The sequence below is a fragment of the Paroedura picta genome, chromosome 14 (assembly GCF_049243985.1).
Source record: "Paroedura picta isolate Pp20150507F chromosome 14, Ppicta_v3.0, whole genome shotgun sequence".
NCBI lineage: Eukaryota > Metazoa > Chordata > Lepidosauria > Squamata > Gekkonidae > Paroedura > Paroedura picta.
In genome coordinates, this window is record NC_135382.1 from 19,195,794 (window position 1) to 19,220,549 (window position 24,756).

General features: G+C 45.8%; 1 protein-coding gene across 2 annotated transcripts in view; it reads right to left on the reverse strand.

Moving 5' to 3' along the window:
- CCND2 (cyclin D2) overlaps positions 1-24,290 on the reverse strand; it is a 33,410-nt gene extending 9,120 nt beyond the window's left edge. Inside the window, exons 1-4 of one of the 2 annotated variants that reach the window (XM_077310849.1) lie at positions 23,843-24,290; positions 21,297-21,512; positions 11,483-11,642; positions 1,600-1,748 (exon numbers count right to left, since the gene is read on the reverse strand). In XM_077310849.1, coding sequence (XP_077166964.1) covers positions 1,600-1,748; positions 11,483-11,642; positions 21,297-21,512; positions 23,843-24,283 — 966 coding nt within the window. In that variant the 5' untranslated portion in view covers positions 24,284-24,290. Of the gene's footprint in view, positions 1-1,599; positions 1,749-11,482; positions 11,643-21,296; positions 21,513-23,464; positions 23,606-23,842 lie in introns of those variants that run through there. The other variant, XM_077310850.1, reaches the window with a different exon arrangement.
- Positions 24,291-24,756: the final 466 nt, after the last annotated feature.

Consider the following 24,756-nt stretch of genomic DNA (forward strand, 5'->3'; position numbering starts at 1 on the left):
GGAGGCATTCTATGTACTGACCCATTCCCTTTTCAGAATGTTCTAGAGAAGAAGGATGAACTGGTCTGGATGCTGCAGGCAGGGGAAGAAATCCAAATTACCTTTGAGGAAAGGAACTCCTAAGTACTGAAACTAGAGGACTCTCACAAGGCAAAATTATCTAGAGTTATGCCAGTGTAAGGCCATTGGAGTTTAGAGCACCGAGATAGGAGCAACTCTGGTCAGGACTGCACTGTGAGAAACCTCTGGTTAGGGGATTTCCAACGTTTACTTCCTTTCAGAGAAAAACGCAAAGGCCTGCTTTGATCCTGTCTAAACCACTGTCATTGGGAAGTATTCTGCTTTGAATAATCTATTTTGGATAAGGGAGATGACAGCAGGAATGGATTTGATTCTGTTCCTCACTCAATGACTAAACCCCTGATTAACACTGTGTTCTCCAGGGACATCCCCGGGTCCATTCTGATGTTCTGTACTTTAGCAAGTGCACGGGGGTTCCATTTGGATCAGTGCTTCGAGACAGGGATCTCCCCCTCCCGCCCCGCACTATTTTCCCATCCCAAAATAGACCTGGAGGGCAATTCATGACTAATGGGGCATAGTCTAAAATCTCAGGCCCCTAGTCTTTCCTAGCTCTGATTCCTAATATTATCTAGTTACAGGTGCTGAGGAACACTTGGCCAAATACTGACGGCCAATTTACCGGAGGGATTCTGTCACAAATTTTATCTCCACTTCCCTTCTATGAACTCAGGAAAAAACAGAACTGTGACAATGGCCCATTTCCATGTGCTCTTTGCTCAATAAAGAAAAAAGCTTTCTCCTTTCCCCCCCTCAAGTCCTTGTCTGTCGAAATCAAGGAGAAATTAATGATTTTGTAGGATACCTAGGAAACCAGGAACTCTGAATCGGGGGGGGGGGGGGGGGGAGATAGCTCCTTTGCAAATCCCCTACAAACATTTACTCTGTCATTCCACCTAGACAAGCAAGTGAAGATCTAGCCAACAATTTTCCCGCCAAGCCACACTCTTGGCCAGACTTTGGGTCTGCAATTTCTGGGTCATTTGAGTGGGGAGAGCACACACTGGAGCAAATTGCCTATGCATATTAAGCAAGGGGAATGAGGAAAATAGAGAGCTGAGCAACCTCGGTGGTGAGGTGAATTAATACCTTCTGCTCACAAAAGTTTTAACTCCAGCTTGGCTTCAGAATACAGAAGGAGGCTTCCTCAAATGTCTGATTAAAAGAGGAAAACTCCCTTAAATCTTCCCTATCCCAGAGCTTCTGTACTTTGTGAGGTAGGTGGGGCTGAGAGAGCTCTGACAGAACTCCTCTAAGAGAACAGCTCTAACAGGACTGTGTTTGGCCCAAGGTCACCTAGCTAACTACAAGTGGCGGAGTGGGGAATCAAACCTGGGTCTCCAGATTAGAAGTCACCACTCTTAACCTGCCACACCAAGCTGGCTTTACGACGCTTGTACTCATAGCATTTCCCCAGCAGATGTTAACTGGACATCCCTTTATGATGTCCATCATGCCAAAAACTGCTTGGGAGAGGAACCTCAATAAATGTACATCAAAGATTCTAGAGACACTCACCACTTCTGTATTCGTGATTCTGGCCAAGAGTTCTGTTAAGACGTCACCAGAGAGCGAGCTTTCTCCCTCGTCCAACTGCAGGCCACAGACAGCTGCTCCCACGCTCCCTGTCGCTATCATGGATGGCGGATACATGGCAAAGTTAAAATCTGTAGGAAGAGACCCAACGGTTATTACAAACCTAAGTAAAATTTAAAAAAAACATCAAGTCACAGCTGGGTTATGGCAATTCTATGTCACCCTTTGACTTGTAAAAGTGACACCTGTGGCTCTTTCCCCAAGGTGGCACCTGCCTCATGTTTAACAGTGACACCTGGTAGCTACCTCTGGCTCTTCAGAGCACCACTCCCCAATGTGGCTCCCCCATGTTTCACCTTGAAAAAGTTGCATTCAGAACAATGGGTAAGCTTCAAGACTCCACAAAGTGCAGGCCTTATGCGAGAGAGGCCTTTTCCACTGGTGGTCAACTGCAAAATATGCCTCTCCATGAGCGACGGAGTGAATACCACTGTTTGAGGATGAATATGCAGGGCAGAGAAACAAACAACATTACTTAACTGCAGAACTGACAGGCTTCTATTCCCTATTCCACACTAAAGCTCCACTCGCAAATGGCGTTAACATTATTACTGCTTTTCAGCGGCTCAAATTGAAACAGAATGTGGTGAAGACATACAGCACCGGCCAACACACACCGGAGCAGGTGGGTACCAAGGCAAGCAGCCGTGATTTAAAGAAACAAAAAACAAAAAACACACAACCCTGCAAACATTGCCAAGGAATCATGTAACTGACTCCCTCCTAAAACAAAAATTCAAAAACACATATATTCATGAGGGGCCAGCTGTTCAAACCCTGCTCTCTGATCAAGGAGCAAATAAAATGTTTATCAAAACATGTTTTGAGGCTGTAGCTTGAACACACCTACGCCTGCTTACTTAGAAGAAAATTCCTTTGCAATAGATGGGCCTAACCACCTAGTATATCAGTTGAGGATTGAAGGTTAGCATCTTCAGAGGAGGGAGCCCTGGCACCTACTCTGTCCCGGACCCACCGTACGCGCTGCCCTCCTGGACTCTGGTGAGGGCGGCAGACTGGGCACCACTGGGAAAATCTGGTCGTGTTTACAGCAGGCACTTCTGTTTTGGCCACAGTCCCCTTGCAGGTTTCCCAGAAGTGGTCCGGAGGCTGGGGCCTGTCTGGGAGATGCTGCTGCAGATGTGACACAACGCGGCAACCCCCAATGGCCCTGGTACTATGGTGCAGCTTGAGACACACCCAGGACAGCAGGAAGATGGAGTGTGTTTCCACATAATGTGCAACAATCTGATTTTCATTTTTTTAAATATAAATTATTAACTGACACCTATTCAGGAAACCATTCTAGAGCCTTTGCAAAACCCTGCATTGTTGGGCCCTGTAGACAGATTTGGGATCAAATCTACATTAGAACGGTGTGCTTTTCCTGGGATTCCTGGATACAGGAGTTACATTTGTTTTAAACAATGGAAGGTTTTTGAGACAGAATCTCCCTTTGCAGAGGCTGTTACTTTAGAATAATTTTTTTTAGCATGTGTTTCTACCTTTAATTGTGGTTTCTATCAGTTTAACCAGTGCCTGATTTCCTGGATCACCCCTTACAAAAGTCAGAATTACATTGATTACTTTTAAATCTTCTGATAAGGAGGCACACTTTAGTGGCACAATGCATATTTTAATTAGGAGCTCAAAAATTTCTATTCTTTCTTAAGTGCCTTCAGGGGTAGGCCACCCAAATCTTGTAACTTGTGATTTATTTTAAGTTGCTAATTTTCCTTAGAATGTCATCTCGACTGGACTCTTTAAGACATTCTTGCCCTCAAATAGCTATTCGGACACTGTTAGCTCTTCCACATGAAATTCACTCAGATGCTCTGCCATGTCTTTATTTTCCATTAGCAATCCTTTCACTTTCTTTGTTCTCTTTCTGGCTGGCTTCCTGCTTCTAATGTCTTTCAAGGAATTCTCATTGCTCATCTCAACATCTGTAGCAATAGGATTTTCAAATTTGCCCTTGGTTTGTTTCAGCCATTTACATTTATTGCACCATACCCTGCAGGCCCCCTTCCCTTGGCCAAGCCTGACGGTCCTTAAGGAATGCCTACCTCCTCCTTTTTAGAGGTTTCTCGCCTGTTCATTAGCCAGGCTGCCAAGGGATGGTACCTCTCCTAGTCTGGAGTGTATATTTTATCTGAACTTCAATAATGAAACATCTGAGTAACTGGAAAGCGTCCCAAGGTATTCAACTCGACTTTCAACTCTTGACTGATCACACAAACGCAACCTTTCAAGCCAAGTACAAAGGGTAGGTTCCAGCCTCCGAGGCCTACAGAAATACATCCCGCTAACAGGTCCCAGATCCCAGTTTCCTTAAATCAATTCACTTTTCAGAAGCGGGAAAGCAGAGACTTCAGCACAACACCTTTTGCCTCAGTCCCTTGGCACAGAACGCTACCTTCTTCTCCCTTGCTGTGCCAATCACAGCCATTGCCAAGGTCACCACACACCCAGCAATCTGCCACAAACTCTCCTGTGTGCCTGGCATCAGCTAGCCTCGATGTGCCGAATTCAAACCTCTAATCCGAGCGTCCCTCCGTCCCGGGGTTTTGTCCGTATTGCCTGGAAGAACGTTCTTTTTCTTTTTTTTTGTTCTGGCGGTTGATTTAACACTGGGCAAGTTCTGTCCTCCCAGAGGCTGCCCTCCCGAAAACCATGAAAATAAAGACCCACAGTGGCCCTGCCAAGAGCGTCGCTGTAGGTCCTCTTTCCACGGGGGATCACATGAGGAGGCTCCTGTGCCCAATAACCTCGTTAGCTCCCTTTAATGTCATTCATAATGTAAATGAGACAGATTTTTCAACATGGCAAAAGGCCCGGAGTGGCTAAAGCAGAATGTGCAAGAAAGCCCTTCCTCACCCCTAAGCTCTTGCCTCACCTCGCTCTATAAACGGGCTTCATAAACCCGCCAATTAAAAAACAACAACAACAACTACACATGCCCTCAGTTTTTTGTTGTGCAACAGGCAGGGATTTTGTTTTTTTTTATCACTGCCCTCCCTCTGTTTAGCACATTAATTAAGTACCACAACTGTTGAGGCATGTGGCGAGTGTGGGTCTATTGTGTCACGCTATCACCTCATCGCGAGCTATTGAGAACTGTAGCAGTGACCTTCCTGCCAATATAAATTTCACTTGACGTGCCCACAAAAGGAGCAAGGGGCGGCGCAGCCATAGCGTGTGCATGGAACCCCCCCAACCCCAGCCATCGTTCTGGACCTTATTCACGTGGAAAGGGTTCATTGAAATGACAGAAGACCACAGCACAATTGGGGCCACCTAGGAGACGGAACAGAAAAGACGGGGGGGGGGGCAGCATCCAAGGGGAGAAAAGCTGCGATTATCATATTCCATGTTCGAGCATACTAGTGTGAACAATCTGTCAAGATTTTTTAAAAAGATCCCAACAAACAAACATTAAGCACCATCTTGCAGAAGGATACGGGAGCCACCACCAAGGACATTCCATTCTCCCCTGCAGTTCAAAGCCAGGACTTCCCCACAAAGCTAGCTGTTAATTACAAACCCTCTGTCCTTTACCTCTTCTATGTACCAGGCCCAAATCCATCCATTTCTCCAAAAAAGAAGTCAAGCTCTTTTGCATGAGCCAGGAAAATGAACAAAAACACAACGCCTCAAAGAGTTTACCGAAATATTTGAAATTCTTGCAAAAGGACAGATTCAGATTGGGAATGCTATGAGAAGGACCACTGGCCACAATGTTCAGATCTCTTAGCCAGGATTAGGGGTGTACACACATACCCAAATGTTTTTTCTCTCTCTATTTGGGTCTATTGAACCAAAAAATTTTCAGTATTCCCGAAAACCCCTTGGGCCCAAACACCAATAGATCCAAGGGGGGGGGGGGGTTGTATTTTCTCCTATTACATCTCAGTTTAAACTGAGCTGCCAAGAGATGCAGCCCCAGCCCAGGTAGGGTACAGCTGTCAACATGTGCTACCTGGGCTGAGCCAGGGCTGGTTCCTCTTCCAGTTCAGTTTAAACTGAGGTACGAAGGGAGGTATCCCCAGCCCAGGTGGGGCAGAGTTGTTAGTTTCCATTGTGGGGGCTGACTCCAAGCTGATTCAGTTTCACTCCCTCCTGCAGCCATTTAAAGTCTGTCTGTGCATATGCCTGAATGACTGCCATCCATTTAAACCTCACAGCCGACAGGCAGAACCATCAAGCTATGAGGTTGAAATGGCTGGCAGCCATTTCAGCATTTCCTTTTGCTATCCCCCCCCCATCAAAACGGAAGGAAACAAAAGAGACTCCTGAAATGGCTTGCAGTCCTTCCAGCCTTACAGCAAGATAAGTGCACCTGTACACTAAGGGTGGAATGGATGCTAGCCATTTAAACTCCTCTGTTTAGTTACCCTCAATTTGGAAGGAGTGGGAGCAAAATGGACAGCTGACTGATATAGCAGAATATCGCTAAATAAAAGCTGAATCCGTAGCCAAATCAGATCCTAATCTATACTCAGCTTGGAATCGCAGTCCATGGAGAGTCACAGTTTGGCAGCCCCGGCTCCAGTGGATGGAGTCTTCACTAGGAAGACGGCCTTGCCTCCCATGCTGCAAAGGACACACGATCCACTGAGGTCCAGGTGGAAAGGTTGAAACAAATGCAGCAAAAAAATGAGCTCTGGACACAATAGCAAGAAAAACAAGAAATTTCAACTGCATTGATAAACTGGAGCCCTGGAAAAGATAGGACGCCAAGACAGAAGGTAATTAAATCAGAATTACTGGAGCTACCAGAGCGGCCTTTTCAATTTGGAAACAGACAGACGCTCCAAAGGAAGGAAGCGTGGCCATTTCAAGTGACAGGATCGCTTGGATGCAGCCTCCTGGCTTTTTTAAAATTCAGAAGGCCATTGCCGAAGGGAAACTATTAAGGGGACAGGAAGCAATTAAGCAATGAATACAGATCTAAAGAGAGGCAAAGCGTAGAGGTAAGGATGAATTCAGGCAGTGTTTCGAAGTTGGCAACCAGCAGATCTGTGAACAAGAGGCACTTGGAAGGGGGGGGCGGGGGAAGGGGAAAGCCAGAAAATAGCCGGGTTTTTCAAATTCTACTCAGCTTTTGGGACTAGTTATGAAACCAGATCAAAAACAGTTTTATTGTTTTTCTCCACAGTATTCAATAACAGTAGCAGGTGGGAGAAGGGAATGGCAAAGGGAAAGAAACAGACAACGGCAGTACTTTCAAACAAAGTATATATTGGTTTTATTCAAATAATAATAATTACAAATCTTACAAGCAGCCCCAGAGTCATCTATTTTTGTTTGTACAGCTGAAATAATAGGAAAAGAACAATCAACTACTTAATAGTGTATCACCACCACCACGTAATGCATATCATAGTAATAAAAATCAAAAAGTAATGAGTTGAACTTGATTTTTCTTTACAAAAAGATAGCACATTTATAAACCAAGAATAATCAAATTGCAGAATATCCTAATCTGCAAAGTTATCATGTCACTATATGCATGTAATAACATATACTACTATAGTAACCAAAAAAAGGAACTTTTGGGGGTGTACTATAGTGCAAAAGTATTTTTCAGTTACAGAGAGAGTTACTGGAAAGCAGAAAATCAGTTTTCTGTTATTTATCCAAAAAGAAGCATCAATCAAAAAACTATTCACAAATACAAAAGCTCCACAGGCTAAATCTACTACATCTTCCCACAAACACTGGGGGAAAATGAATTCCAAGCCAAATAGCCCTCCTGTGATAGACCCTGCGTACAGCCTTAATTCCTTTCCTCAGATTAGTGCATCCAACAAGAACCTCATCTGTGGATGAAAAGCCAGCTTGTACATCTGCAAAAATATGGGTTTCTTGAGCCCATCTTCCAGTCTACGTTTTAAATGATTTTGCATAAATTTTAGCTACTCTGCCAGTTAAAAAGAGATATATTGCTTGTTTATCATCCTTCCTATGTACAATAACAGTCACTATTTTATTTATTTAATTTCATTTACACATCGCCTTGTGCCTGATGGGGATCCATATCGACCTATAATATTCTCCTCACCTCCAGTTCACCCCCACAACAACCCTGTGAGCTAGATTAGGCGGAGCACATTTGACTGTGTCACCCAGATCTTAGTATGACACTCTAACCTAGGGTTAGTCAAACCCTCCAGATGTCCATGGACTACAATTCCCATGAGCCCCTGCCAGGATTTGCTGCTAGAGGCTCATGGGAATTGTAGTCCATGGACGTCTGGGGGCTACAATTTGACTACCCCTGCTCTAACCACTACCTAACATGGCTGTAAGCTTCTCTAGGTCTCTGCTGGAAAGAAGTGAGGTATGAATCAATAACTAAATAAAATACAGCACTGGTAATCATCATTACCCCATATACAACCCCATACCTCCCACCCACCGCTATAAGTAACATGGGTGTGGAGACTCCTGCAGGTACTTTGGGAGAAAATATGTGCAAATGCCGATCAAATTCACACATCCCCCTCCAGCAGGAAGATTTAGGGAACTGGGAACTATACAAATCAAGATGCACAAACTGTATGGCGCTCATCATAGCTGGGGTAAGTAATCAGAACCATTTAAGGTTAAAGCACTGTTAGATGCTCAAAGAAGGAGAAGCAGCAGCAGGAGTTGATTCTTATATGACGCTTTTCTCTACCCGAAGGAGGCTCAAAGCGGCTTACATTTGCCTTCCCTTTCCTCTCCCCGCAACAGACACCCTGTGAGGGAGGTGAGGCTCAGAGAGCCCTGATACTACTGCTCGGTTAGAACAGCTTTATCAGCGCTGTGGCGAGCCCAAGGTTCACCCAGCTGGCTGCTTGTGGAGGAGTGGGGAATCAAACCCAGCTTCCCAGATTAGAAGTCCACACATCTACAACGCCAAGCTGGCTTTTGAACCAGTTTGAACAATATGAACCAACAGTTGATTTGTCACTCCCCTTGAATTACAGTTCATAATACAGAAACCCTTTGTGGACACTGGGAATAGCTACACATATTTGTGCACTTCTCGGTATTTTGTACTGCAACATACTCCTATCTCTCCTCATATAAACCCATCTCTTATTATTCTGCCACATTCCAGCCATTTCTGCATTTACTCGACAGCTTTGCGGTTCTGTTTTCAAGCTCCCGAAAGAAGCATACTTCTTCCCCTGATTTCTTCTTCCTTGGCAAGTGGTAACATCTACAGCCCTGTTAAGACAGGAGTGAGACAGCTTGCCCAGTGTAAAGGGCAAGAAGGGGCCTCCCCCATACAGACAGAGATCCATTATACATGTGTGTCCTCAAACAACACATACAGGTACGTAGCATGTGAGAGGCTCACAACTGGACTCCAGATTTTAGGATGGTATTTTTAGTTTCTGAAAATTGATCTCACCACCTCCTCTTGTCCTTCCACCAAATTCTGCTTCCTTGTCTTGCTAAACTTGTCTTATCCATTCAGGGGGAAGCTTTTTGGGATACATGAGTGCCAACTGCTGTCTTCAATAATCTATGATCTTCTTACAGATCACCCTCCTCTCAACACCAGCCACTACATCCTCCATCTTGAGAATCCTGGGCTGTCCCCCCAAATGTTAGGGGTTCGACCTAACAAGTGAACCTGGGCAGACTTATTCACTGCCACCACTAGGAGACCCTTTACTAGTTACAGATTTATCAACATTCACATTTCTGGATTGACTTCTGCCAATGGGACTGTTCAGTAATCCTAGTCAGTTTGTACATCCCTCTAGCAAGACATAAATCTCACATGCACAGATACGTAAAAGAAACCCCTTCCCTTTCAGCACTTTTAAGATGGAGTTGTAACCAGAGCATCCAGCAGGTGGGTGAACGTTCTCCAAGAGTTCTCTTCCAAATCACACCTCAGATTTTATAATCTTTATTGAATTGATGCTGTTGATTGACTGGTGATGATATTGACTAAACGTGCATACTGGAAGGTTCAAATGGGTAGCCGTATTGGTCTGAAGTAGCACCTTTAAGACCGACAAAGATTTATTCAAGGTGTGAGCTTTCGAGTGCAAGCACTAATCTGACGAAGAGTGCATCCACTCGAAAGCTCACGCCTTGAATAAATCTTTGTTGGTCTTTAAGGTGCTACAACTCAGGGGCCTCTTGTGGCGCAGAGTGGTAAGGCAGCCGTCTGAAAGCTTTGCCCATAAGGCTGGGAGTTCAATCCCAGCAGCCAGCTCAAGGTTGACTCAGCCTTCCATCCTTCCGAGGTCGATAAAATGAGTACCCAGCTAGCTGGGGGGTAAACGGTAATGACTGGGGAAGGCACTGGCAAACCACCCCGTATTGAGTCTGCCATGAAAACGCTACAGGGCGTCACCCCAAGGGTCAGACATGACTCGGTGCTTGCACAGGGGATACCTTTACCTTTACCTACCTTTAAGGTGCTACTGGACTCTGATTTTATCATGCATACTGAAGACAGAGATAGATGAGTAAAGAGCTATAGATGCACAAAATAGATCTATAGTATATAAGACAGGATGCTAAATGAGATGTTCAGGTGCATTGAAAGGCTGACCTTACTCCTTCATCTTCCCCGTGGGTAGGGGAAAAGGCAACATCCTTTACAGGAAACATTGCTTGATGCTTCACTGCACACTTGGAACAGGGTAAGCCTTTCTTTATCATAAAATCATACAAATCCATCCATAACTCCCTCCACATCTATATTGTGCTCAACCACAAACAGGACAGACTGGTCCCAGAAGCAGATTATTCACTGTCCAATAAGCTCCAATTTAAAGAATTGTCTCAAAAAGAAAAATCACTGAAAAATCAAAACTTAACTCATTTTGTGAAACACTTCCCTGCGTAAAACATGAAGTAGTGAAAACAGAAGAGCCATGTTGTCTACAAAATAGGATTCTGTGCGGAATCTCTGCAAATGCCTAAAAGGCAAGCCAGCTGAGACGGCTGGAAGGTCCACAAACTCCTCTTTTCAACATTTTTAAAACTAGAAACAGCAGCCCTGCATATGATTCCTAATTCACACTGTGGTTGTAGTTCAATCCATCCTCCCATCGCTGATACGATTTCCACCAACTGAAACCCACATGTAATTAGCTCTAGAAAGAGACACAACAGCAAAAGACTTTCCCCCTGCCCTTCCTCTGCAAACAGTGGTACAGTGCCTGGGTGTATGTTGGGTCTCAACCAGCAAAACTACATCATGAGAAGTCCATGTCAGCCTCCAAGTGTTTTTAGAAAGCAGTTGAGGCCAACTGGAGCTCTCGCACCAGAGCTTCTGATCTGCCAGTGAAGATTGGCAAATGCAGATTAAAATAACATTATAGTGGCCATTGCCACTAGTGTTGTGTTTGTGGCTCTACTGCCTATGGCGGCCACTTTGTGGTTATGCCCACTCTTCTGTGTCAGAATTCCAAGGATGTTCACAGAATCAAAAAGGTTGGGGACCCTCTGCACTAAACCCGTTTTCTGGCTCTGGCCTGAATCAGGGCCTTGCACAATTCCTGGGTTACAATTCCCTTGACTCAAAGAATTTTCCAGACATTCTTGCACCTCTGTCAACTGTTGAAATGGCTTATGAAAACCACGGATTAAATGGCTTATGAAATGGCTTATAATACCATTACTGTTTTTTTCTCTTTTTAAATTGACTTGGTTTTTAATTGCATGTATTTGAATTTTGGTCTGAATGACCGTAAATAAATATCGATTGACTACAACAATCAGTTAAATTCCTAACTAAAGATTCTCTGGACATAAACCAATCGAGGGGATGTTTTTGTTGACATACCTGTAGCACACAGAGCAATAAAAGTTTGTGCATGCTTCTGGATCAAAAGCAGCTTGTCTCGAGGGAAAGGCAGCTTCCGCAGGATGTGTTCGATAAAGTCATGGGGGGTGATTGCAGCAAGATTCCACTTCAATTTCCCCAAGACCACCAGCTCCCAATCCTGAAAGAGAGGCAAAAGGAATATATATATATATATTTAAAAAGTGTCTTTCAAGAAGACAAGCCTATCTTTGCTACTTCAATTTGTCTTGAATGGTCTCTTTTCAATATGCTCCGACGCTTTGAAGTTGCTGATTTTATTCCTGTTAATTGAAAAAATGTCAGCCTCTGCTGAAAATAATGAGGACTAGAAGCGCCTGCCAAAAATTCATTTCTTTGTAAGTGGCACAGAATGCCCACCCAGAAGGGTTGGCCTGCACTGTGATCGTGCCAAGGTCATTGTGGTCTTTCTCTAAAAACGTACACTTAGAGGCCTATTATCGTGACACGCTTTAAGCAGGGCTACCTTTGAAAATGATCCAACCAGAGCAATATGTCGCAAAGACATTAAATGAAACCCGCCAGAGAGATCATATCTCCCCATTAGTCCATCAATTACACCAGCTGCCCGTTTGTCTGCAAGCCAAAGTGCCAGAGTTACCCTTTAAAGCCCCATGTGGCTTGTGATAATAGCAGCAACAGGACTACCTTCATCTTCCAGAGCCTGCCAAAGACCCAAGTTTGACTCCTACTGCCCTGTGCCACGTGCAGACCAAAGTGAAGTTGCTGGGCATGCCAGACAAGGCTTTTGGAGTGGTGACCATTAGGCCTTGGATTTCCTGCAGCAGGGAATTCCTTTTTACTCTTCACTGTTAAGCTTGTATAAATATCTCACCAACAATAAACCCAGAGGGCTCTAGCAGTTGTTGAATTTGTTCTGCTAATGGATGGTTTTCATCTCCTATTCTGCTTTGGTCATTTTTGATGATTGTGTTGCTTTTATTGGCTTCTGATGATTGCTGCTTTTACTGTTTTTTTAATGTGTGGTGCTGCTTTACTGCTTCATTTGTGTGTTTGTGCGTGTATGTGTCAGAGAAATATTTTTGAAAATGACGTTGGCCGATTCCACACGGACGGAAAAAGCCAAGAGGGCATTAGTCCCCACTTCCACATGAAGCAACTGCTGGGCAGCCCCCCTACTGGGCCTTCCCCAGATCTGGCCCTCAGTTGCCTCAGGCTAAAGGAATGTGGGAGAATCTGCATTCCCTTAGCCACTGTGGGGGCCTACAGGGCCTGTCACACTGCAGGCCTTCTAGGCCCTGCTCCTCCCAGCCCTGTGATGGCCCAGAGTGGGCAAAAAACACTCCAGTCGGCTTCACAGTGTTTCATGACGCCGCAGGGTAGATCAGGGCACTTTAAAAATTATTTTGCAGGAAGGTGAGATTACGTTCCATGTATTTTTTTTAAAAAACACGCCCACCACTGCTGTGTTTCCTGGGAGGACACAAAACACTGCAAGGCATGCAGCTCTGAAAACAGCCCTCCTCTTTAAACAGTTTGAGAACTCATCCAGCCAAAGAAATCAATTCAACACCGACTAGCTCCCTAAGTAAAATTTGTAAATTGGGAGAGGTGGCATCTTTTAAATTAATTTTAAAGCTTAACTTAAATGTATTAATGCTGTTGTATATATATAATTATTTCTTCAATTATTAGGGAAGTGTACAACATTCAATCCACAGCATCAGTTTCAAGGCATTAGAATGTAATTTAGTTTGGTAGTTATTGTTTTAAGCCTGTTGTTACCAGCTCTGAACTGACTAGAAAAGGACATGATATAAAAATAATTAATATGACTGATGTGTGAGAGCCACCCTACATCTGAATGCACAAAATGTTATTCCTATCTGTTCCTACCCCTGACTGAAACAAAAAGATTCCTTGTAAGGAAAAGACAAGAAACCGAAGGAAAATGTGGTGGTCCATCAATAGCAAAGCCACATGTTTTTAGGCAGTCCATTAGGTACTTGGCAATATTACCTAGTGGTTACACCCCCCCCCCCAGCAAAGTCCTTTCAACAGCTGTCCAAATATCTTCTTGGTCCAGCTCTAGCACTCATCTACTAGATAAGCACATTCAGCTTACTTCCAAAACGAAACAAAAAATTGCAAGTTGCCATATTGTTCCACCAGGGGGAAAAGTAGGCAAAGACAAGAGACAAATCCAAACGTAGTAAATTCTTTTAGGATGTTACTAAAGACATCACAAATGACTTGAGCAAGCTTTTCAGTGCTCAATTAAACTGCTGGTTTTTATATTATCAAAGGGAGGAGAGGTCACAGCTTCACTGCCCCCAAGAACCTGTTTCATACCTGGCACCATCTCACCTAATAGAAGGAGGAGCTAGCAAATAGGCAGATTGCAGCCCCTTCGGTGTTTTTGAAAACACAAAACTGCCTTGTACCAAACTGGCAGCTGCTCCCCAGGATCTCAGGTAGAGGTTTTTCATATCACCTCTTACCTGATCTTTTTTTTTTTTTAACCTGAAGATGCTAGAGACCCGGGACCTTCTGCAGGCCAAGCAGATGCTCTACCATAGAGACACAACCCCTTCCCCTTTAAAAGATGAATTTTAGACACAGATGCCTCCAATTAAGGAAGGAGGTGAAGGGGGGTAATCATCCTTCCATTTTGTTCAGATTTGCCTTAAGCATAAACTAGGGAGGGGCTCCAGGTGTGTGTGTGTAAACAGCCATGCTTCCCAACCATATTTTGCATGATCACGCCACTTCTAGCGTTTCTAGAAGCCTGAAGAATGATTCAGGGGTTTCTCAATGGTAAAGAAGTTGAAGAAGGTTAGACCCACAAATATTTTCAAAGTTGTGTACGTTAAATACAACTAACATTGTTCACAGTATGCTATACAACAGATAAGATCCACATACGGTACTGTAATGTTTAACACAATACTCAGTATACTGCTAGTCCTGTTTAAGCAGTTTCTGGCCAAACACAATGGATTTCCTTCACTACAAAATCTGTTTTCCATTTTCCAATTTTATTATTTCCTATAGTTCTCAGACGGCAAAAATCACAATGCATATGCTAAGACAGCATTTTTAGAATTCTTTAAATGCGCCAAATGGTTCAATTTTACACGCTAAGTTATAAATGATGCACCTTATGCAATTATAAAAATAAGTTTAGAAGCGATAACTATTGCAAACATTGCAAGTTTAAGCAAAATTTCCATCCCCTCCCAAGAAATAACAAGATTTGGGGAGGGGGATGTTACCCACAGCTTCCCAGAAATGTTATATCTCTAGACATAGCCTAACAAAGACATATGTGCTTCAGGCTTTCTGCAGACATTTGGGGAAGCAGGAGTGCTGTGGCTACTGAACTTGTACAATCTCCTACAACAATTATGACTTTTATGTATAGCCAGAGAGCTCTCCCCCCCTCCCCCATGTAAGACTGTACATGGAAGGATATAACATGTCAAGGAGGAAGCTAAGTGATAAAATCCCTTCAAACTAACAGCCTAGCTTTCCCAAGGCAGGAAGTTTTCCTGGCCGAGGGATGTATTCTGTTCCACCATTCTACTCGTTTCTCTTTTATTCTGAAAAGAAACAATACCCTTGCATAATGCTCTCCCTCTCCTCTATCAGCGCCACATGTGCATAGCTTCATCTAGGATATGACTGCCCATCATCCCCCATATCAACTCCTAGCATATTGGTCAGTGCCTGTTAGCCTGTATAGATGTCTAATCAGAACACTAAATGCTCTGCAGCTTTCTACACATTGTACTTCTACTGATTCAAACAGATCATCTTCATGTTTTGTTCTCTAGAGCAGGGGTAGTCAACCTGAGGTCCTCCAGATGTCCATGGACTACAATTCCCATGAGCCCCTAGTATTTCTGTGGAAGACCAATACCAGGGTCATGATATACTTGTCGATAACATTTGTTGATAGAAAACAGAAAAACACCACTGAATGTTTTTTGCCTTGAAAACCTTAGACAGGTGTGACTTGACTGTACTTTCCACTGCATTGTTTTAATAATGTCTGCTTTCAAATTTAATTAACAATTCCCTCTGATTTTGGAAATCACTTTAGTTGTAAAAACAAGCCTTTACCTCCATGGGACTTTATATATATATATATTCTCACTTCTTGTCCTTCTGTTGGCCACATCCTTTAGGACAGGGATAGTCAACCTGTGGTCCTCCAGATGTTCATGGACTACAATTCCCATGATCCCCTGCCAGCGTTTGCTGGCAGGGGCTCATGGGAATTGTAGTCCATGAACATCTGGAGGACCACAGGTTGACTACCCCTGCTTTAGGAGGTGCTCTTCAGGCAGCATGACCATTACTACCTTTCAACGCAGCAAATGAAACTGTGGGGCCTGTCTTAAAAGCAGAATTGGGCCTGGGGTGTTTTTTGTTGTGGTGTGGCAAAGAGATGCAATAGGCCACTTAATATTTAGGCATAGTTCCTATAAAGTACATCTGTGCCAAATATCTAATGATGATTTTGATTCCATGTTAACAACTTGAGAAATACCTTCTGCTTTGGACAAAAGAAGGAACTCCTGAAAATTCAGAAGTGCTTTCAGTTTTGGAGATGAAGATACGCCAGGAATTCTGTTATGGCTTCGACAGCCACCCATTACACATATTATTTATTGTACAGCATGTGTAGTAGAGCCAGGAGATCCAAGGATTTGCTGGCAGCCAGGCAAGGGACCTTGGGAGGCGATCTGCCATTGCCTGCCTCCATGTCATGACCCCCCTCATGTTCCTTGGATGAACTACCACCCATATATTTGGAGGTTTCCCATCCAAATATTAGCCAAGGTATACCCTACTTAGCTTCTGAGATCTGACAGCGTTGGATTTGCCTGGGCTATCCAAATCAGGGCCCAAAGGGATTTAGCAGAGGATGCTCTTGGTTGCATGTTCTTTGAGTGAGTTCTTTGCCACAGCTCCATTCCAAAGCTGGCATTGCCTGTTGGTAGACATTTCCAAGGTGGTCTTCCTTGAACCACCAACACTGCACCCCTGGTGTATTGCTTTCAGTAGTGGTCATTTACAAAACACATGATTTTGTTATCAGTTGATGCCCAACTCAACTTTTTGATGACAAATTCCATTCCAAATCTCTGCTGCTTCCTAGATTTGCTTTCTTCTTGCTGAACCTGCAGCATTTGAGGGGCTTAAAAAAAAGTCTCCAGTCAACAGATAAACACTTGTGGATGAAGTAACATGGCATTCTCCTTCACAATGTCCCAAGAATTTCAGTCCTGAGTTAAAGAGGGCTCCACAGACTGAACACAGTCACTGGCATCTAATGGCATATTTATAAAAATAAGACACTAGTAAATACAAGATGTTCAGCAGTTCCCTTTGGCAGGGCAAAAACATGGTGCCGTTTTTCATTCACATGGGTATGCAGTACTTGGGAATCCTCTTTCTTGTGTTTCACTACAAAATCTGAAAACATCTCTATTAGACTGTTTGAACGTGAAAACCTTGGGCTGTTGCACCACTCTTCAAAGCGGTATCAAAAAGCAAGCCCCATTGTGTTAAAAGATGGCATCCTTCCATGTTCTATATACCAGTGTACACAAGGTTGGTTTTTTTTAATTATTTATTTGATTTTTATACCATCCTCCCAGTAGACCGGTTCAGGGTGGTGCACAATAATAATAATTATTATTATATAAAAATAAAATATTTTAAATGGCATAGGATTTAGGTTTAAAATTAATTTGATTAACAAATACAGGCTTCAATCTCAGCAGCAGCAACTCATATTCAGAGTATTCTACTGACATTCTCTTAAAGGCCAGGCGATGGTCCAGGGCTTCTTGCATAGATAAATAAGTGGATAAATAGGTGGGGCCATTAGGTAAAGATGTTAACTTTGGCCCCAACCAAAGGCCTGGCAGGCCCTATGGAACTGTGCCAGATATGGCAAGACCCAGATGTGCTCCGGGATCTCATTCCACCAGTTAGGAACCAGGACAGAGAACATCCTGGCCCTGGTTGAGGCCAGGCATATCTCTTTGGAGCCAGGGACCACCAACTGGTTGGTATTCGTAGAGCAAAGCTTGCTTCGGGGGGTATAGAATGGCGATCTCTCAGATAAGCAGGACTCAGACCGCAGGTGTGTGCAATTCTTCCCCCTTTCAATATGTGTTTTGTTGAGCAGAGGGGCCATGGCTCGGGGGCAGAGCATCTGCTTAGAATGGAGAAGGTCCCAGGCTCAATCCCCAGCATCATCAATTCAAGGATCAGGCAGTAGGTGAAGGGAATGACCTCCGCAGGAGACTCTGGAGAGCAGCTACCAGTCTGAGTAGGCAATACTGACTCTGATGGATTGATGGTCTGATTCAGTATAAGGCAGTTTCATGTGTGCTCCATTAGGCAACGCTCCTTTTTCTAGAAGGGTCTTACCTCAGGACCAGAATACCGCTGAGGAGAGCATCGGCAGAATGACAGAAAAGAGTTCCAGTAAAGCACACCTGTAAAAGCAACTCTGCATACAAATTGCCCCGAGTCACTGGCTCACAGCCATCCTTATTAGCTTACCTATGCAGGCCTATCCATCATTTCAGTCTGAAGGGGGAAAGGATTTTTGGAAAGTGTCCCTGCTGAGAAGTGAATCTTACTTTTTCTCGGTACAGAGAAAGGCCAGAAATGAAGATCCATGACAGCAAACACAATTGACTACAGGAGTGTGAACTATTACTAGTATTTCTTTTATTTACTTTCCTACCTATGTTACTTAGATTTTGTCTCTCTCACTGAAACTCAGTGAATCCAGAGAGAGCTGGGGTAGTGTGGGTGTAGTAGTTAAATGCAGTTAAGTAGTTGGACTAGAATCTGGGAGAGCCAGGTCAGAATCCCCACTCGTCCCACTGAAGTTGAGTGGGGGACCATGAGTGGGGTACCACCCTCTCTCTCTTGGCCCAACCTACTTGACAAGGTGGTTGTGAAGAGAAAATGGGGAGAGGAGAATGAAGTAAGCTGGGGTACAAAGGAATTAGAAAGAATAATCTACAAATCAAGAGGACAGGACATCCAATAAACAATGCATTAGGATTTGGATTATAGAAATCTGAAGCGAACCAGAAATCTGAAAGCAGAACTGAAGCTAAGCACCTTTAAAACCAATAATATCTTGAATCAAACTTCACTGGCCTTTACGGCGCCCCTGGACTCAAACTTGGTTCTGCTGCTTCAGACCAACATGGCTACCCACTTGAATATAACCTGACAAGTTAAACCAGCCTTTCTCAACTTTTTTACTATTGAGAAGCCTCTGAAACATTCTTCAGGCTTCAAGAAAACCCAGAAGTGCATGAGGGTGCAGAATGTGGTTGGGAAGCAGAGCTGTATACATGCCCCCCCCCCCAGGTCTCTCCCCTTCCAGGCCCATCATTGGCCATTTGGTGTGGGAGGGCATCAACGTGACCATTTATGGTCATATCACCTGATCATCTGATAAGTGTTTTAAAAATTATATATTTGTTACATAACTGGGTTAACTGGGCAGATCCTTCTCCCGAGAATGATGGTGGCTATTGGGGACCCATCAAGGTAGGTTTTTAGATTTGTTTTCCCACCGTCAAGGATCACTGTTGTTTTGTTTACGGGGTTGTATTATATCATCAGATTGTACTGTACTGTTTTATTCTTTTATTGCAAACCACCATGAGCTTTGGGCTTTGGGAGTGGTGGGGATAAATCCAAATAATTAATCAATCAAGCAGAAGTCTGTGTACCTCTTCTCCAGGAAGATGCCTCACCACCACAAGAACCACAGCCATCTCTCCGTTGGAGGAGGGAAGCGACCCTACTTCAGATACAAGCCGCGCACACAAAAATAGGAAGCACAATCCATTCACACTTTCTAAACTCGTGTATATCATTAACATTCCAAAACAGGAAACTGCACCTCAGACAGAATTTATTCAGCTTGTCGGAAATACAACACGACTTCTTTCCAGAAAGCTGAAGTTCTGGTAGTTCTTAGTCCAGTCAATGGCCAAAGCATAAAACTCAAACCTCTTAACTTTCTGAATAACGAAGCATCAGGGTTTTCATCATAACCAACTGCCCGATGAGATAACAGTGTCTCGTTTTCACAGCAACGTGGGTGTGGACAGTGCCAGGAAACGTCCTGCGTAAGGAAAGGGCTGTCAAATCGCAACTGACTTATGACAACCCCGCAAGGTTCTCAGAGCAGACGTCTAGAAGTGGTTTGCTGTTGCCGGACTCTGGACAGCAACCCTGGACTTGCTTGATGCCCTCCCATTGGTGCATTAACCAGGGCTGCCCCTGCTTAGCTTCCAGTGTTTGATGAGATCGGACTAGCCTAGCCCACCTAGGTCAGGACAGGGACCACACTGGGGTCAGTCGATACCCTCCTCAGCAAACCTTAATGCTTTCCTAAGCTTCTGAGTCCATGGGGAAGGGTCTCCTCAAACACAGAAGGGGCAAGGCTAGGCTGAAGGAAGATAGGGTGGTTTTTCAACGTTCAGGAAGCTTTTTTTTATCATGCAATCCCCACCCATAACTTGAAAGTGATGCAAGTCCAGGATAAGCTTTATTGCACATGTATTGCAAGTATAAACTGGCCCTTGTGCTTTGCAGGCCTAAGCCATCGTTACTGTAATACTGTCAATAGCTCTTGAAACCAGGAAGGCTTTCCTCCAGTCTTGGGCGATCAAAAGCCATGGCCTCCAAACAAAATATAGAGCCAAAGTGAAACATCTGCAAATTTAGATGCCACAATGTCTCAGGTTTAAGGGGCATACTTCACACACTGCTTATATATTGGGTGATATGATTATGCAGTCACAGGAATGGCCCGGGCTGGCCTGATCTCAACAGATTTCAGAAACCTAAGCAAGGTCAGCCCCAATTAGTACATGGATGGGAGACCACCAAGGAAGTGTGGGGTTGGTTCTCAAGAGATCACCGAGGAAGTCCAGGCAGCGGCAAAGGAAGGCAACGGCAAACCACTTCTGAACATCTCTTGCCCTGAAAATCCAGGGATGCCCAAACTGTGGCTCTCCAGATGTCCATGGACTACAATTCCCATAAGCATTCTGCTGACAAGGGCTCATGGGAATTGTAGTCCATGGACATCTGGAGAGCCACAGTTTGGCCATCCCTGCCAGGGTCATCATAAGTCAGGAGTGACTTGGCAGGACTTCACACACACAGGAGTTAGCACATGAATAAGCTGTTTGAGTCTGCACATGAATAAGTTGTTTTACTCCACACATAGCTTTAATATGACCAATAAAAAGTTGGCATTTTAGCTGTTCTGTCTTGGAGGCAGTTCCTTTAAAGAAAAAAAAAGTTATCTGCAAACAAGAGGGGGGGAGAGAGAAAGCTGGCGAAGGTTCAAAGGTGAAGTCACCAGAAGTTGTGCATTTCTAACGCTAGATGGCAGTCAAACACCGACAAGAAAGCACCTTTTAGAGAAAGAGCAGGGCTTAGAAAGTTAGGTTTGAAAGCACATGGGCCCTCTTCAACGCAAAATTCCAACCGGTCTATTTGCGTCTGAAAATGTTTCCCATCCGAACGCTCCAAAACTTGGGCAATCAGCCCATCAACAAGAAATGTGACGTTAAGACTTCTTATAAAGCTGGGAATAGATATGCATTTCAACCGTGCTGGCAGCCTTCCTCACAAAACACAGAGGATATAAAATAAATAAAATGCATTCACACAGGGGAGTGTAGAAAGATGTCCAGCAAAAGTAAGAAGATGGAAGGGGTGTGTGTCTGTGTGTAGGGTGTCTTACCAAGAGCTCTTGAGGTCTGATGGAATTGTCTGTATATATGCAAAGTTTCTCCGCCGTGAGGGGAATGGTCTCTTTCAGCTTGGAGGCTAGGAACATGCACACAGCACCCAAAAGTTGCAGGTGGCACTTGCGGGTGGGAACCACAGCTAGAAACCTGTCCAGATAATTCATGGCCAAGGGGAACACCTCTTCCTCGCACTTCTGTTCTTCACAGACCTGCAGGAGAATGAGTCGGTGAGGAAAGGGGGAACAGACCCACTGGGAAGCAAGACAAAAATTATCCTGCCCAGAGTTTCTCTGGTCTAAATCCACTGATTTCAATGGACTTAAACTAGAGCAGGGATGGCCAAACTGTGGCTCTCCAGATGTCCGTGGACTACAATTCCCATGAGCCACTGCCAGCACCTGCACAGAACAACACTGCTAAGATGTGAAAGTGACTCAAAAGGATCTTCTGAAGAGCTACATAGCCAAGTTAAACCTTTTTCAACATGTCTGCTTCAATGGACAGAAGCATGCAATTCTCTTTAAAGATGGCACCATGTGCGCTCTGAGAAATACCTCAATCCTCCCAGGCACCATCCACAGAGGAAGATAACCAATGGACCCCTGTATGAGTCCCTGTTCTGGCTCGGCCTTATTCTAACTCTGCCTCAGCTGAAGGCAAGTAGTTCCACCCCCATACTTTGATGGCTCCATTCAATCACTCCCAGTGTGGAAACACCACTATATCATTCTCCCCTATAGCTATATCATTCTCCCCTATATCATTCTCCCCGCAGCACCTCTGCATGAGTCTGCATGGGCTCACCTTCATTTAAAGAGGCAGCAAGGCCAGATCTTTAAGTCAATTCTCCTTTGAAATTAAAATGACTCTCCAAGAATAACAAGGTGCGCTTTCAATGCTCCCACAGGGAGAGGGGAAAGAAGGTGTGTGACCTCTAGGAGCAGTTTAGGAAAGAGGTCTTGGTAGTTAAATAAGGGTGGGGGACATGAAAGGTAGATTTGGGGGAAGGACAGAGCCCGGGAAACTGTCAGTGATCTCTCATTTCTTCGGTTGCATGCTGCAAAATGAATAAGGGAGGTGAAACCCCAGCGGGGGGGGGGGGGGGTAGAGAAAGAGAGGTTTCCTTTAACCTAGGCACTCAAGATTTGCAAGACGAGGCATCCTCGTCCATTTCTGAATTTTTATTTCATCCCAAATGCCAAAGATCCCAACATGTTAACAGCTCCTTGGGGTTCCAGTTTGGGAGAAACAGCACTCTGGAGGAATGGAGTTATCCTTCCGCACCACAGCCAAACTCCCTGGGCCAGGGAGAAGGGGGACTGTGGTTTTAAAAATTAATTAAAAATCAGGCTAATAGAGGAGAGGCCCCTATTCCACGTGAATATTAAGAAGAGAGGGTGGGCTTCTCGATGACAGTAAAAAGAGGTTGCAGTGCCCCCCCCCACCCGCACCCCCAGAAAACAAGAGGCCACCAAAGTGGAGAACCTGGGGCTCGGCCTTATTCCCTACCGGGAAGCTTTGCCATACAAGAAGAAAGTTCCCTGGAATTGCAGCCCGATTTTCAGAGAATTGGGGGGGGGGGGGTGGAATCCAGGGAGGGAGTCAAGCCCGGCGGGGCCAGGGGTAGTGACGTCTTCCCGAGCCAAGAGCCTCACGCAGCATGGGGAGGGGGGGGGGAGGAAGAAATACGTCCCGTTCGGGACTTTGCATACGTGGGCACTAAACTGCTTGAGCAAACTTGGCGGGAGGGGAAGGGGTATGCAAACTTGGGGCATGCATGCATTTATCGGAAGGGGGGGGGCTTCCCAGTCCCGCGATCGGAAAGCCCCCTCCGCCTCGGAAGCTTCTCCTGCAGCCACCCCCTTCGGCACCCCAACACGCAGCCCCGGAAGGGCATTCCACAGACTGAAGCAGAGAGAGAGGCAGAGAGGGCCCGGGGAGGGAGGGGGGGGGTCGGTCGGAAGCGATGGCGTGGACGTCCCTCCAGCCGCCCCTGCCTGCCCCCCCTCCTCCCCCCCCGGTCTGAAAAAGGGAAATTTACTCTCTTTCCCCGGAAGGTTTCGGCTGGCCCCGGGGAGAGATCCACGCGCCTGAATGCGTCCCAAGGGCACGGGTGTCTGCAATGACCCCCCCCACCACCACCACCTCCCCCTCCCCTTACCTCCGAAGTGCAAAAGAGGTGACTTCCAAGTCAGCCGGAGCCCGACCCGCGGTGCACTCAGCCGCGCTTACTTCCGAGGAGAGGCGCCGAGCACGAGGCAATTGCCCCGGACGCTTGCCTCCCCCCTCCCCCGCCCCGGTCCGCGCAGGGACGCTGCACCTTTACCTGCGAGCAAACCCGCTGTGTTCAGCGAGGCTTGCTTCCGAGTAAGCAGGCAGGCAGGCACGCGGCCACCCCGGCGGACTCTTCCTGCCTGCCTTCCCCGGGAAGCCCGGCCGCCCGCCTGTTGCGTGCACGCCCGGAATCCCGGAGACCCTTTGCCCGGCGCCAGGCCGGTCCTCGAGGCCGCCTGCCCCCTCCCCCAATCCGGCCACCCACCTCCAGCATCCAAGTGGCCACCATCCTCCGCATGAAGGGCTGGATGTCCTTCTGCACGCACTTGAAGTAGGCGCAGCTGGGCAGGTAGCGCTCCTCGACGGCCAGCAAGTTGCGCAAAACCCGCTCGTCGCGCACCAGCTTGGGGTCCGGCGCGGCGCGCCTCGTGGCGGCCGCGGCCCCCTCGTAGCAGAGCAGCTCCATGGCTCCGCCGAGGAGGGAGAGCGATGCCACGACCTCCGGCGCCTCCTTTTTTTTCCGGGATGGTGGAAAAGTTGGGGAGGAGGAAAGTGGGAGGGGAAAAGCGCGGAGGGAGGGAAGAGGAGGAGAAAGCGTCGCCCAAGCGCCTGCCACCCGCTTCCTCCTCCTCCTCCTCTTCAAGCCCTTCTTCCCTTTCTGGCTCTTTTCGATTCCGCAGCTTGCCATAAAGGCCGCCCAAGCCATGCACGCACTGGGCCGTCTTGCTCTGACCCGGCACCACATCAGAGAGCCAATACGAACTGCGCAATCCCCCGCTCTTTGGAACCCACGGCCTTAGAAGCAAACACCGAACCGGAAGGGTTCCCAAGGGTCATCTAGTCCAACCCCCTGCACGGTATAGTACATTCACCTCTACCTCCCGGCTATTCCCCATTGAGAAGACGCTGCTCTGACCTGGATGGGACAAGATAGCCCAGGCCAGATCTCAGAAGCTAAACAGAGTCGGCTGTGGATGAGAAGACCAAGGGCAGCCACACCTAGGACTTGAAAACTCACCTGGGAGACGCCCTGAATTGGCTGCCACTTGGCACTTAGAATAACTTTGCAGTACAGGAATAACCCCTCTCAAATGGGGGCAGTCCACTTTTATTCAGAATTAATGTTTCGCCCGCAACCAAGATCAAGATAATTCATACCAAAGTATCCCCCATGCCTAT